General features: G+C 37.0%; 1 protein-coding gene across 1 annotated transcript; it reads right to left on the reverse strand.

The window, feature by feature from the left end:
* Window positions 1–1,750: 1,750 nt before the first annotated feature.
* On the reverse strand, window positions 1,751–12,657 carry LOC116716707 (multiple C2 and transmembrane domain-containing protein 1-like). Its single transcript, XM_032557526.1, has 7 exons — window positions 12,493–12,657; window positions 12,163–12,242; window positions 10,860–10,971; window positions 7,007–7,045; window positions 3,573–3,737; window positions 2,435–2,566; window positions 1,751–1,825 (listed from the first exon to the last, which is right to left on the reverse strand). Exons 2-6 carry the CDS (start codon window positions 12,204–12,206, stop codon window positions 2,522–2,524), a joined length of 405 nt encoding a protein of 134 aa, XP_032413417.1. The 5' UTR covers window positions 12,207–12,242; window positions 12,493–12,657; the 3' UTR covers window positions 1,751–1,825; window positions 2,435–2,521.
* Between the last annotated feature and the right edge of the window lie 1,707 nt (window positions 12,658–14,364).

Consider the following 14,364-nt stretch of genomic DNA (forward strand, 5'->3'; position numbering starts at 1 on the left):
ATCCTGGAGGCTTGCCCGTCCATCCTACGTCATCACAATATGACGTCATCTAAGCCCCGCCCCCTCGGAACCGGAAGTGCCGTTTTTTTCCTTGGAAAGCCCCCCCTTCCCTCTATCTTCCATCCCTTCATCTCAAAGGAAGGCCACGGCAGAGGCAGACAAAGAGCTGAGGTTGCTCTGAGAGTGGGACAGAAATGGGGGCAGGAGAGAGGAGGCGGCAGGCAAAAAAGGTAGTGAGGGAAGTAAAATGTGCCGCCTTTGGTCGAGCAAAAAACGGGGTCTGTGCGAGTTGTGAGAGAGGTGAAATAGCTTTTTCTTTTCATTTTACACGCCTTCCCTTCCCTTCCCGGTGCAACCCTAACCCTTTACCTCTCGCCCCCATTACACACATTCTTGGAAACACACACACTGCTGCGCTTATTCCCTCTGCCGTCGTTTTGTGGCTTTCAGGAGGGACTCAGCGTGGTTTTGTTTCGGTCCTAGAGCTCCACCTTTTGATTTCAGGTGGTCGCTGCAGCGGCGAGCAAAACGGACGACCTCCTGTGGCTAGCCAACAAGGCACCACCACGGCAATGTATGTAGGTCAATGCACTGATGTTTGGCCACACGTTGGAAGGTGTAAATACACACCAGCAGGGTGGGTATCGGTCACTGAATCCATCATGTCCTGTAATATGTCAAACACGGATGTGAACACACCCAGTCGCACAGCATCACATGTTTTAGCAGTTTTCATGGAGGTTGTTGTGCAGAGATGAGAGCTGTCAGGGAGTCAGACCTCTTGATGAGAGCAATCTGGGGGTCTTTGTAGCAAAGAGTGACGAGGAGTGATGGGTGAATGAGACTAAGACAAAGACTTAAAGCCATTGTGTTAGAGCAGATGGATCCTCTACTCTTTCTACAATTCTATTCATGTCTAACAAAGTAAGCTTAACGACAAAAGTATAAGGCAAGTTATATTCTAACAGCTTAACCTATGCCACTAATGCACAAGCTGCATTTACCAAATCAGCAATAGAAGTCTGCACAATTTCTTGTGGTCCTTTTGATTCCAAATTTTTTATCTGTGTTGTCTGTGTTCTGTTTTGTCTGTAACCATGCCTGTAAATATCAACCTTACAGCCAATGAAATCCATACTACTTATATGTCCCACAAGTTTAAATAACTTTATTAGAAGAAGTTTGCAAACTAATGTTCAAAAAATGTGTTATTAGAAACAAGTGTTTTGTGTTACTCAAATTATGACAATAAAAAATGTGTTATTATTATTGCTATTTAAAGGTTATACAGGAAAACTGAAGATAGAATTTTAGATATTTGGCACATATCAATTCTGACAAGGTCTGATTTGTTTTGGCCTGTTATGTTAAAAACAGAAATAGCCCTCTAATATCTAACAATGCCCCTCTTGTAATTTACCACCCTGGGCAAAAAGCCATATTGCCTTTGAGAAAAAACTATCACTTGCATGAACTTTGATAATTTTTTCTTATAAAAGAAAAACATATTCTGCTACGTCAATCTTTGATTTTTTTCCCCCCATTAATTCAGCATTTTTTGACTTTCCTTCTGAAAACAATTCAATTCAAAGTCTTAAACCATTCTCCACACACATATCCATATTGTCCAAACTCACATATCTTTGCATAATCTGGCGCCTTTCATGTGGATCATCCAACATGTTGACGGACAGATCTGAGATTGAAACCGCGGCCGATGCAGTGAGTGTGACCAGCAACACCAGAACACCCTTCTCCTTCCTCCAGCGGCAAGTCCAGCTTGTGAGTTTGTTCTTTACTGAGAAGTGACAGGTCGATAGTACACCTAAAATAAAGCAAGAAATACAAAGTTGAACCTACTGCACCAACTGTGCTTGGCTGTGTTTGATGATTTCAATAAGAACAATATCGTTCTCCTTGCTTTTGGGGGAGCAGTGATAAGAGCCTAAAAACAGAAAAAAAAATTCATAGTGTGGCAAAAGGTAAGCAACAGAAGACAACTTAAGCAAAGCTGACATATTTTATACCTTTTAGTAGGCACTTAAAAGCATCCTCTCAACTGAATTGATTTCTTCTGGCATGGCCTTAATGCATCTGGTGTTAAAATGGCAGCCCAATAAAAATGACATGACTTGGTTTCTGGCATGCCCTTCAAAGCAAAGGTTTGCTAAAGTGGGTTTAAATTTGCATAGTTACGCTATGCACTGCAATAATTCAACTTGAACAGGGGTTAAAAAATGAACAGTTCAGTAAGAAGAGAAAACATAACCACTTTAGATTAGGATGATAAATAGCTCTTCTTGTGTGAGACATCTTTTTTGTCTAAGACTAATATTACACAAGTAAGCTCCAAAAATCTAATTCATCTCTGATTTTACAGAGCTGCATTTGATAAAAAAGAAGGAAATTAAGTGACTGGTGGAGACTACTGTACCTGCCCATGAAGTCATCCTTCTTGCCAGCATCTTTGTCCCAGACTGTGATGTCCACGTAGCCTCCCTGCTCTTCATACAGATGGAAATCAAACTGCTCTCTTCCATTGCGGGTTTAGTGTTTTGGGAATTGTCTGAATAAAACACAGTTGCCTCCACGCTCACTTAATTGCAACAAACCTGTTAAATCCTACACTTGAGCCCAAAATTATTTGTACACCTGCCGGATTTAGGTTTAAGCTTACATTAAAATAACAAATTACTTTCTGTTGAAGAACGAGACAGACATCTCTCAAAAAACAGTGAAGCAATGAAAAACAGTATTAATTTAAAAAAAAAAAATCCCTTTTGAAAATCTTTGGTTTTTCAGATTTTACTAAAAATGTCAAAATGATTATGGTCTTCTCAGTAATCAATAGAATAACCTTTATTGACACAACAACAATCAAACCCTGCTTAAAGCTGACTAGCTTTTTTTGAATGTTTCCAATGGAGGCTTTCAAACCAACCTCTTTTTGGTTTGAAAGCCTCCTTGCCATCACCCTAATCTTTAAATCCCTCTGCAGATTCTCTATAGGAATTAAGGTAAGATCGGGTCACTCCAAAATGTTAATATAATTTGCAGTCAAAAGAAATATGTTGGTCAAATTAAAAGCTTTGCCAGGGTTTGTGAATAATTTGGGGCTTAAGAGTAAGTGTCATATATAATACACTTAACATAAAGGTATTGCAGTGTATTTGATCTAAAAGCATTATGGTAATAAGTAAAAAAAAAAGAAGAAAAGACAGGACACAAAAGATTTATATTTTCTTGTGGTATGAAAAGATAAAAAATTGAAGATTGATAAAAAATAGAAAACGGAAATTTGTCCAATTGCTACATTTCATGATTTTCTATGTCTACTCTGAAATGCTTGAGCTGTTTTTCTATCCAGTAACATACAAATAAGCAAAAATACTTTTTCACATAATAAAAATAGTTGAACAAGAAGTCTGAATAGCTGCAGGGCAAGCTTCATGAGGAAATTTAGGAAATCAAGCTATCTATTTTTTAAAATAGTATCTTTAAAGCTTTCATAGCATTATTACATAAGGCGATTTCATTTAATTATTTTACATATTCAGCAGCTATTCCTTTACCTTGCTCTTGTACTTTTGATGACCCATCCTGAACTTGACATAAGGATCACTGAAGCCATTGGCGTCCATGGGCTGCAGGTTGCGACCTTCGATTAGACTGACGCTGACGATACCTCGCCAGAGCTGGGCTTTCCTGTGCACATCCGAGAGCCTCATACTCTGATACTGCAGACAAACACACGAATAAAGAATTATTTCTCACAAAATGGAGATTCCTAATCAGCACGTGTGTGGAACAGACGCCAAAAAGCAAACAAAAGAAAAACTTGACCCCAAAATACAAGTTTGGGGCTTTTGGTATACTTCAGGGCAATAACCAGCTTCGGGTACATTAATGTAGCCCAGAAACAGAACCAAAACAAACAAAAGATCACAAGTGAGAACCAAACAATAATTCAACAGAATTATTTGTAAGTTTTAATCTCTTCACATCCCATCAGGGGGTTATTGTAAATTAAAAAATAACTTTTTAACAAAAGCACCTTAACGTATATCAGATTGCATTGTTCTAGTTTTTGGTGTGTAAAGTAGAGCTACTGTGAAAATAGATTGGGCTGAAAAAGTTTCCAGAGAATTGTCTCAAAATCTGGTTTAGCTATGTGACACTGCTTACCTTTCTTATTCTGTGTGGAAACTTAAATCTAGACTGGTTCTTCTATGTTTTCCAGGTATGTTTTCCACCTCAACTGTTTTTTAGCTCCCAAAAGCCTGTTTAACCTCTCTTTGAATAATGTCAGTACCCTTCACTAAAACAAAATCTAGGCTTTATTTATCAAGCAAATACAAATCCCCCTTCCATCTCTACTTCACTCTCTCTCCTCCTCCTTCCTCGTTAGGCAGCGTTTATTAGCATAGCTTTTGTTTTGCGGGTGAATTTCATTAAACTCTGAACAAACCCTGCCTCGTGAGTGCAGGCCTTTGATCTGGAGACAGAGCCTCTTAATTTCCATTCTCCAGACATTAAACAGTTGCGAATAGCTCCCTGCAATGAAGTCATCTTACCATGCAGTAACTCCCACATCTCCCATTAATTCTGCTCACTAGCTGCTGTATGCTAATGATGAGGTCACTGTTTTGTCCTGACAGAACATGACCCATTTATTCTTGTATTGCTATCTGCAAAGCCTGGCAAAAGTATCCATACCTCTTCAGCTTTTCCCACACTTTGTCACATTGCAGCCATAAACTTAAGGCGTATGTTATTGGAAATTTAAGCGACAGATCAACACAAAGAAGTGCAAGACTGGGAAGTTGAAGGAAAATTATGTATGGTTTTCAGAATTTTAACAAACTAATAGTTTATAAGTAAAATAAAAACAAAATTTTCAGTTCCCTCTCCCTTGGGGAGAGGGAAGCTCATCAAAGTCAGTGGGAAGATGGATGGAGTTAAATACAGAGAAGTCCTGTAAAAAATAAAATAAATAAACAGAGGCATCAAATTGGAGTACAAGGTGAACAGGATGACAATCTAAACATAACAGCGATGCAACAAAGGAACTATATCTATAAATGGTCCAGTCAAAGTCCAGACTCAAATCCAATTGCAAATCTGAGGCAAGACTTCATAATTTCGGCAAAAAATAATAATAATAATCTATGTGTAGATGTACAAAGCTAGCAGAAACATACTCCTAAAGACCTTGCTGTTGTAATGTGACCAAGTGTGAGAAATCCAAACAATATGTACATATATTTCTTAATTGAGAATCTATAACCCCACAGAGAAACTGAGAGGCTGTTTAGTACCATGACTCCATTAATGTTTCTTTGTCAATTTTAAAAGTTCAAATTAAAATGCCTTAATCAGTTGAAAATTGACTGTTTGAAAACAACCATACACTCTGTGTAGTCCAGCACACAGATGAGGAGGCAGTAAGCAGCAGAGGAAAACTAACATCAGCTAACTCATTAGTCACAGAATCGGAACTGGTCAGAGCTTTCAAAATGTTCACTTCACAGAAGTTTGTGTGCTCAAATCCAACCTGGCATACACAGCAGACGTCTTTATTGTGAGTTATAGAAACATTAATCCTGTTTCAGGAAATGTAGTGAAAGGTCTGAAAGTACAACACCTTTTCTTCTTAGTCGCATGACACCTTAAAAGAATTTTGAAATATGGGCAAATGAAACGAATCCAATTTTGAGAACAAAATTGTCTTTAACATTATTGCTAAAAATGGCTGACAAAGGAACAGTTAACGAGATTCATGCACGAGCAAATAAGGAGAGGAAGAGTCTCGATCAGCATGCTTCATGTTTGACCTGACAGCAATCAAAAGCAACAAAAGAAATCAAAGTCAAAATGTAGCGCTTTATTCCAAGTACGGCAATATGCGAAACAGAAAATAAAGTCGAAACTATAATTGCAACTGATGGGGAAAAAAAGTTCAAAAATGCAATACGATCAGTCACATTTCCCAGCTGTTTAGCTGGGCAAGAGTCCTGGAAAATCCTAAACTGCTTTATTTTCTGACACAGAGTCTGCAATATGTTACACACATCAAAGGTGAAGAGCATACACACCCAAAGAGGCGTTCAGGACACTTTAGTGAAAAAGTGCTTCCTTTCTTGTTACTTCTGGGGTTTTTTTCTCTTTTGACACATTTAACATGAATAAACTTTAATATTAGGCAAAGATAATCATAGTCAATACAAAGTTTTAAAGCTATTTTTTGTTTAAGTAAAAAAAGCATCCCAAGCCCTACATGAAAAAGTAACTGCCTCCAGTATTACTGACTGACCCGTAAAAGCAAGAAATCACTTAAAAAACATGATTCAGGTCCACTTTGTCTGACAGTAAAATATTTTTGATGATCTGACACTTTTAAGTGTCACAAAGAGCAAATAGCTTCTTTTTTTTTAATACGGGTCAATACGACAATGACTAATAAAAAAAAAATGGGACAACACTCCAGTCCTACTGATTCAGTAATTCTTTTGACTTTAAATGTCCATGTCCAATTTTAGTAAAATGATGTGACAAGCTGTACATCAACAACAATTTGTCATTCCTTTTCTTTACAGAAACAAACTGTTTTGAAGCCAGCAAAGCTAAGAAGAAATTAAATAATTTTCATCCACCCTTGATGTGTACCTACTTAATTTGCCTTAAAGTAAATCTTTAAGGCAAAGGCAGCCTTTGTTGCACAAGCAACCAAAAACCATAAAATGTGCATGCCCTCTATTAGTGCAGATAGCTGGTAGTATATTGCAGCTTGTGGAAAATAAGCTGGTGACAATGGGAACTGAGAAAAAAAAACAGATGCTAAAACCATCGTGGAAGGAAGAAAAGGAGGATGGGAGGGATAGGGCCGGGGAGACTCCATCCATGTACCGGGACACCAGTGAGGAAGGATAGGCGAGGTGCAGTGCGGTCGGTGGTGGAGTTACAGCAGAATCGGAGGTTTGGTGAGTTACATGCTGTTTTAGTTTACCTTACTAGATCGTTTCCAGTTTCTTCTCAAAAGCATGGTCTGTAAATGAGACAAAGCGGTTACAGAGCGCCTCCTACTGTCCTCTCGCAAAGGGTAAAGGGCATGGTGTGCACCAAGATTAGATAACAGCCCTGACCTGAAGCAAAGTGAAGGTTAAATGAGGAAAGTGGGGCAGTCACCATCATGCAAGTTAAGTAAGCAGAAAGTGTATTAGCAGAGTTATTACATGGTGTAATGATGTATGCATAAACACAAGCATGTGCCCAAAAATACTACAAAATCAATTATGTACCTCTCCTACAGCACATCTATCTTTATTCCTATTTTTCTTTATTATTTCTACTGATAAATGAAATTAAAACAAAAGCACTGCTCTTATCTAATTTTCTAATTTTTCTGAAGAAATATTGCACTAAAGACTTTATGTAATACCTTTTGCCTTATGGATAAAACAAGTTCCTTTAAAGTCTAAAATCTTTGTGGTTTTGCTACATACTTTTAACATTAACATTCCCTAATGACATATTTCACAATCTTTGGTATTTTATTACCCCAGTAAAAGCTCATTTGTAAATATTTTACTGCCGATGATGCATTGCTTTCAAGGCATTTAACAGGAAATAAAGGTAATCGGGGAAAAAACAAAAACATTTTGTCAGATTTGGCTCTTGTTTTCATGTTTTTCATAAAATGTAAATATGTCATTACAAAGCTACCAAACAAAAAATGATTATATGCAGTTCTGGGCAAAAGTCATGAACCAACCCTCATCTGTATGAATTCACCAGAATAGCAGAAATTAGTCATACAAACATTTGTGGAAAACTGTAACAGAAAAAAAAAAACTCAATGAATCTGACAAGTTTCTTCATAATGTCCTGATATAATCGTTAAACATAATTTTTCCCCTTAGTTTTTTTTTTTTACTGCTGCGCTAGCAGAAAGTTTGAGAACTGAAATTGTTGCTAATCAGAAATGTTCTAAATTGTGCGGAATGATGAATCAAGATGCAGAGGTACTTTCCTGCTTATCAATTTAATTGACTTTTATTACATTTACCTGTTGGTACCTACTGTTATCACTTTAACCATCACCCCCAAAAATGCCAAAGTAAAACAGGACATGGGCATTACACTGCTTGGTAAGGGGATTTATTAAACAATCATGGTAAATTGAAAGTGCTCTCTCTATCATTGTTTTATTTTATACTAGACAGACAACGTATGCAAAGATGTTTAAATATTTATTTATTAACCAATAAAGAATAAGTCTAAGTTTGGTATCTAGTATGCACTATCAAAATGTCACGGAGGGATGAGTTCACTCCCCACCTCCTAAACACGTGTTCTGCATGTCAGGACGTGAAGTGAGGACTTCTGAGCCCAATTGAGGTATCGGGGTTAGTTAAGGTCCTGAAAAGGAACAAAGCAGCAGCAACACATAATATGCAGAGTGCAGAAGCAAGCTTTGTAACTTAGGCCACCACAAATTGGCAGGGTATGCTCAATATATTCATCAGAGTGTCTGAAACATTATGTATGAAGAAACAGCAGAGCTCCGCTTAACTGAGTGAACTAGTTCACAGGGATCGCCTCAGAAATCATCTGTACATTTACAAGTACAAGACATTTATTAAAATTATTTAAATCGCACCTCGAGTGGACACTGATTGGAGCAGAACAAATACATACATTTAGCCATATTGCTTATTTTAAAGAAAGATTTAACCGAATCAAAACAAGCACAAAATAGTCAAAATCCAAGAACTCAACTACTTGTTCCCATGACTTTGTTGGTGCCCTTATTAGTACATCATTAACCACATGCATGTTTAGTATGAAGGATTGCTGCAAAGATGGCACAATCCAACCGGCTGGGCTTTCTTAGGTGTTAGTAATTTGCATGATAAACTGAACTTTGCTGCATTGTTTAGGATATGATTATTGCCGATCTATGTTATTGCACTTAGTGTATTCATATAAATTGGATCTGTAAAATGTTTTGAGACTTTTATTTAAATTGGTGTTACATAGATGCCCTGAATTTAATTCAGTAACATCTAAATGATTATTGAAACCAAAATGTCCACTCTGTTCACCCTTTCAGACTAGTTTACACTTTGTTTCAGTACAATGTGTGAATAACTTTCATACTGCTACTCTTATTGCACCTAGGTAACCCTTTCATAAGACCATTCCCGATCTTGGACATACAACTGAAAATTAATCTCAGGTCCTGTCTGCATCACTGCCTTGTACCTTGTTCATTAATATTCCCTTTATATATAAATACCATTTAAACATTTTTACCACTTTCTAAAGAAATACAAACAACGTAAATATATTTTTTTAACAAAATACAAAAAATTGAGGAATGGCTCAAGACTTTTTCACAGTAACATTTCTCAAATCAGTTACTTGTTAAAATGTTGAAAATCTACGTTTTCTTTTTCAGACCACTAGATGGCAACAGAGATGGCACCTCAGTCCAACCTGGTCCGTATTCTTTTCACAGCAGGAGAAACCCAAAGTGATGCTTAACCTAAATAGAGTTTATTTGTTTTGTCAAAAGAGTTTTCTGTGAACCAGAGCCCTGAATAAGCAGCAGAATTAAGACATCAGATCAAAGGGAATAAAATATGTCCCTCATGACTCTGCCCTGATTGGAGCAGAACATGTAGGAATCCAATTAAACAAACAAATAATTGAACAGAAATAAATGCAACTCACTGAGCGTGTCTGTAGAGGCACGAGCCAAAAATAATTAGTAATGACGATCTTCTGCTCTTTGAACATGCAGCTTTTCTGCACAACAAATGAACTACTCTTGTGTTTATGCCTTTGTATTTGCTGACTTGTAAATTTTCCAGAAGCTGTAGCTAAAGAAAGCCAACACTTTCCAGTTCAACATCAATTACATGTGCTTCTGATGTGCGGTAAACCAGTTGACCAACTAACAGTCCTGTTTATGAATTTTGTTGGTAACATATACTGTAACATATGTAGTCTTGCTATTGCTTTTAGAACCTTGCAAAAATATTCAGGCCCATGAACATTTGCACATTTTTTTGTAATGTAAACAAATACTGCATTGTATTTTATTTCTATTTTATGTGCTAGACCAACACATAATAGCACATAACTATAAAGTGAAATGAAAATGGTACATGACTTTTAGACTTTTTTTTGCAAACATTTAAATATTTCTTAGAACCACCTTTCTCCTGGACTCTGCTTTCTCTGTGCCGCTTTTCCTAAAATGCCTGACGTCTGTTGTGAACAGCTTCTCTCAATAATGCTCTCCTCATGCCTGTAAGTTTAGGTGGATGTCCGTATCAGCTTTGCAGTCACACTCTTTCCATTTTCAGATGACAGAACGCTGCTCTGTGAGACATTTAAATCACGGGATATTGTTTTATAACCTAATCCTGATTTAAATCTCTCCACAACTTTATCCCTGATTTGTCTGCTGTATTCCTTGATCTTCATGACGCTTCACTAAAATTACACTCTTCTCACCAATTCAGAGATCTCTTTAAGCAATTATTTGAGTTGGATTTTATTTATCTGAATCAAAGCATAGTCGGTGTACCATTTCCTTCCAAATCACAGTTTACATGACAAATTGTGTTGATCACATAAAATCCAAATTAAAATACATTGACATTGTAGCTGCAAAAAGGACAAATACTTTTTGCAAGGTACCAAACAGTTTTTGGAAGGTTTATTACTAGCTGCGATACCAAAGAGGATTGGATGAAGAAATCCAGAACTGAATGGAGGACATCAATCATGAAAGGGAAAAAAGTCAGATGTTTAAAACAATCCCCACAGACTTTACGTGAATGTCTTACAGCATCCTTTATGTCTCCTTCCTTTGGTGACAGAGTGACGGTGAGTTCCAGGCTACCCAGGTCATGCTCAGGGTACTGTGGGTCCTTCAGGTCCAGAGTCACATCCAGCGTCCTACAGTGATGGAGATTAATGAAATGTATTGGAATTTTTCTTAACTATTTTTGGATGTTCAGATTAAATGAATAATTGCATGTCATACAAAGCCTTTGGAAATTCAATGACTAGCTAAATGTGTATGAGAGTTTGAATTTCGGTTAAATTAAAGCCTTGTAACTTCTGTGGTTCCTTGTGAAGCAAATTCCAAAAGTCTACCAGGAGAGGGCAGCCACGGACTATCCTTGAACAAGACAGTCATGTCAGGACACAGCGTTTTGTTAAACATTATAATATATAATATATGAAGTACACATGTATATTATATGCTTACCCATACAAGGTTCGCAGCAAACTGTAAATGGGTCTTTTTATGACTTTCTTGTAACAATGGCTTTCCTCTTGGTACCCCTCCATGAAGGCTACATTTGCAGAATGCATGGCTAATATGCCATTAAATGCCAACATATTCTCCCATTTAAATGCTGGATCTCTACGACTTCCCCACAGTAACCAGTGGCCTCTAAGCTACTTTGCTGATCAAAATTTTTCTTACCTTTCAGTCAGTTTAGTTGGACAGCTGTATGTTGGAAGGTCTGCATTTTTGACATTACTCTTTCCATTTTCTGCCGATGGATGGAACAATCCACTGCAAGATGTTTATATCTCACAGTGGATGCGCATGTTGTGATGTTTTATAAACGAATCCTGAGTTAGCTTTATCCAAACCTTTATCCCAGACCTATCTTCTGTGTACTATAGTATTTATCATGTACTTTTTCATGTATAAATGTTTTATAATATAACCCTGTAAATTGTACAGAACAGCTAGACTTGTACTGAGTTTATTTAATGAGGTTACTTCTGATGGCAATTAGTTACATATCAGCATAGCTGATTAAAAAGGTGAACACAATTAAAAGTCACTTTTTAAAAATTTTTACAGAATATTTGAGGGGTAATACTTTTCCAAGGCAAAGAAAATGTTGAAAAAGCTGCGAGTACAGCAAGAAATTGAGAAACCTTTGAAAACAGACTATGTCTCAGCATTATTTCTCTTTAAAACATTATGACTTCTTTGTCCTTGCCTATGACCAAGGGATTGGTCTGTCTATACAGGAAATACAATCTGCCGTGACAAAAAGTAATTACAAATTTTTGTTACAAAAATGGTAACAAAAAGAACGAGGAAAAAAGAGCCAAAGAGACCTTTGATGTTCCAGTGACTCCAGGTGTAGATATGCTGACCCCATGAAATCATCCTGAAGTCCAAAGTCATAGTCAAACACCTACAGAGAAACACAACAACTGTCAGAAGAAAACCATAAACATATTTTACTTCCACTTTCCAAAGAGGACTGTCACAAAGTTCTAGCAGAGTAAGATGAACTTGATTGAGTAAAAGAGACAGGCAGTCTTTTACTTGCATAAACAACCATTACTTACTAACAGTTGTGTAAGTAGTACACAACTGTTTCTTACATAGATGTCATTGTGTCATTGGGCACAATGACATCTGAAGTTCAAAAACAGACGTACCTTGACATATAGAGGCTCCCTGAGAGTTTCCACCAAAAGGATAACTCTCTCATCCCACACTGGGTTTAAATTTTTGTGGATCGTCTTGCTTCTGAACACTTCCTTCCCTCCGATTTTAAACTTCACATATGGGTCGCTGGTCCCTGGAGATGAAAGAAGCAAACAGGAAAGAAAACTATTAGAGAAATGTCAACCAAACCATGTAAAATAAAGTAGAATTATGAGTGAAGATATTACAAAAAAGGTAAATGTTCTCAATACAAAGTCGGGACAAGTTGACAAGAATTATTCTGGTGGAAAATGTTATTTCAGGTTTCAAGGTTAAAAACTAAAAAAAAAAAACTTCCTCTCTCAACATCACATAATTCAGAAACTGCTCTCCAGCAGAAAACAGTTCATTTATTTCAACAATTTCACCCCCTGAAATTGACTGAATGCTTAGTCCTTTACTTTTTTATCCTCTACATTATCTCCACTGCCCACATCATTTGCCACCATGGATTTTTACATCATCCAGGTATATATCCAATAGCCACTTAAAGTGAAACTGTAAAAGTGTTGCAAAAGTATTGACATCGCTGGCACTTTTCACTTGTCATCAGAGCTCAACCACAAACTACTGTGTATTATAATGTGGTTTTATATAATAGACTCAGACAAAGTGGTGCATAATTGTGCAGTGGACGTAAAAGGGCAAAATTTTTATTTTTTTTATCAAATATATCTAGCATTTGTGCCTTGCTGGTCTATATCAAAAGCTGCTTCTGTATTAATACTTTTGCAAGGCATTGTATATACAGTCCAATGAGAATAAGAGTAAAAAATGTTCTGCTAAGCACCAGAATCTCTGTTCTCATGTGTCATCTGATAATGAGTATCTTGTATGATCATTAATAAGGAAATGTCTTACGCCCACATAAATACTTTCATGTGCTTATTACATTCAGTAAAAAAAAAAGTGATGTCAAGAACTGACATATTTGTAGTGCCAAATAACTCTTAACATGCAAAGATATTTAATAGCCATAATAAAACCCAACACAAAACAAAGCATGAGGTCTGCTTTGTTTAAATAAAAACTGCCGATGTTCTGCTGCCAGCAAAGCGTTCATGTGAGAGCAGCATCTGTGCTTACAGGGGCCTGCTGGGAAAACATGGCCATTTCCTCACATTTAGAAAACCTCTCATGTGCATGTGTGCTCCAACTAAAGATACTACAGTAACACATATTTTTCCCTTTATACACAGTTACCTTTTACAAATCTCTGAACAACAGCAAAAGCAGGACGGAAGAAATGCTATAAAAAACAAGAAGAAAAGAAGCAGAGCTGAAAGTTTGAGATTGTGCTGCTTCTTTTAGAAAAAGACAAGGGAACTTTGTAAATACAAGCATGGAAAGTATTTAAAACACAAAGATGCAATTGATCCTCTTTAAACTAAAGAAAAATAGTCCCAAACTACAGATACCATTGCCAAAAAGAAGTCTTTTCCTATATATTGCTGTCTTTTTGTGCCTCAGTGGGTCAATATTACCCAGACACACATCACTGACTCAGAGGCTCTGCATCCCACAGTGCCAGCTTTATGGGGCCATAACGCACACAGGCTGAAGAGTATGAAATGGAAAAGGCTCTGGGTGTAGGAGGGTGATGGCTGAAAACGAGTGAGAGTGGGTCCAGCAAGGAGAAGAAGAGGAAAAGGAAGCACAAACCTGGAAAACAACCACAGCTATCCACTTATGTCAGATTATTTTTCAAAGTTTCAGGCATTCACACCATTGGGGAAACTCAAATGAATACTTCACTAATTTTCCTAAGAAATGGGTGAATGTCTTACCACCTGAGGGCTGCTGGATTGATAACACAGATATTG

This window comes from Xiphophorus hellerii, unplaced genomic scaffold (assembly GCF_003331165.1).
Source record: "Xiphophorus hellerii strain 12219 unplaced genomic scaffold, Xiphophorus_hellerii-4.1 PGA_scaffold_81__1_contigs__length_211163, whole genome shotgun sequence".
Taxonomy (NCBI): Eukaryota; Metazoa; Chordata; class Actinopteri; order Cyprinodontiformes; family Poeciliidae; genus Xiphophorus; species Xiphophorus hellerii.

What these genes read in the sequence shown, in the direction of transcription:
- LOC116716707 (XM_032557526.1), bottom strand. Translation starts at nt 12,206, where the DNA reads ATGGGGTCAGCATATCTACACCTGGAGTCACTGGAACATCAAAG. An exon ending in AAGGAGACATAAAGGATGCT is followed by an intron (nt 7,046 to 10,859) that starts GTAAGACATTCA and finishes TCTCATTTACAG; the next exon opens with ACCATGCTTTTGAGAAGAAA. An exon ending in ACTGGAAACGATCTAGTAAG is followed by an intron (nt 3,738 to 7,006) that starts GTAAACTAAAAC and finishes GTTTGTCTGCAG; the next exon opens with TATCAGAGTATGAGGCTCTC.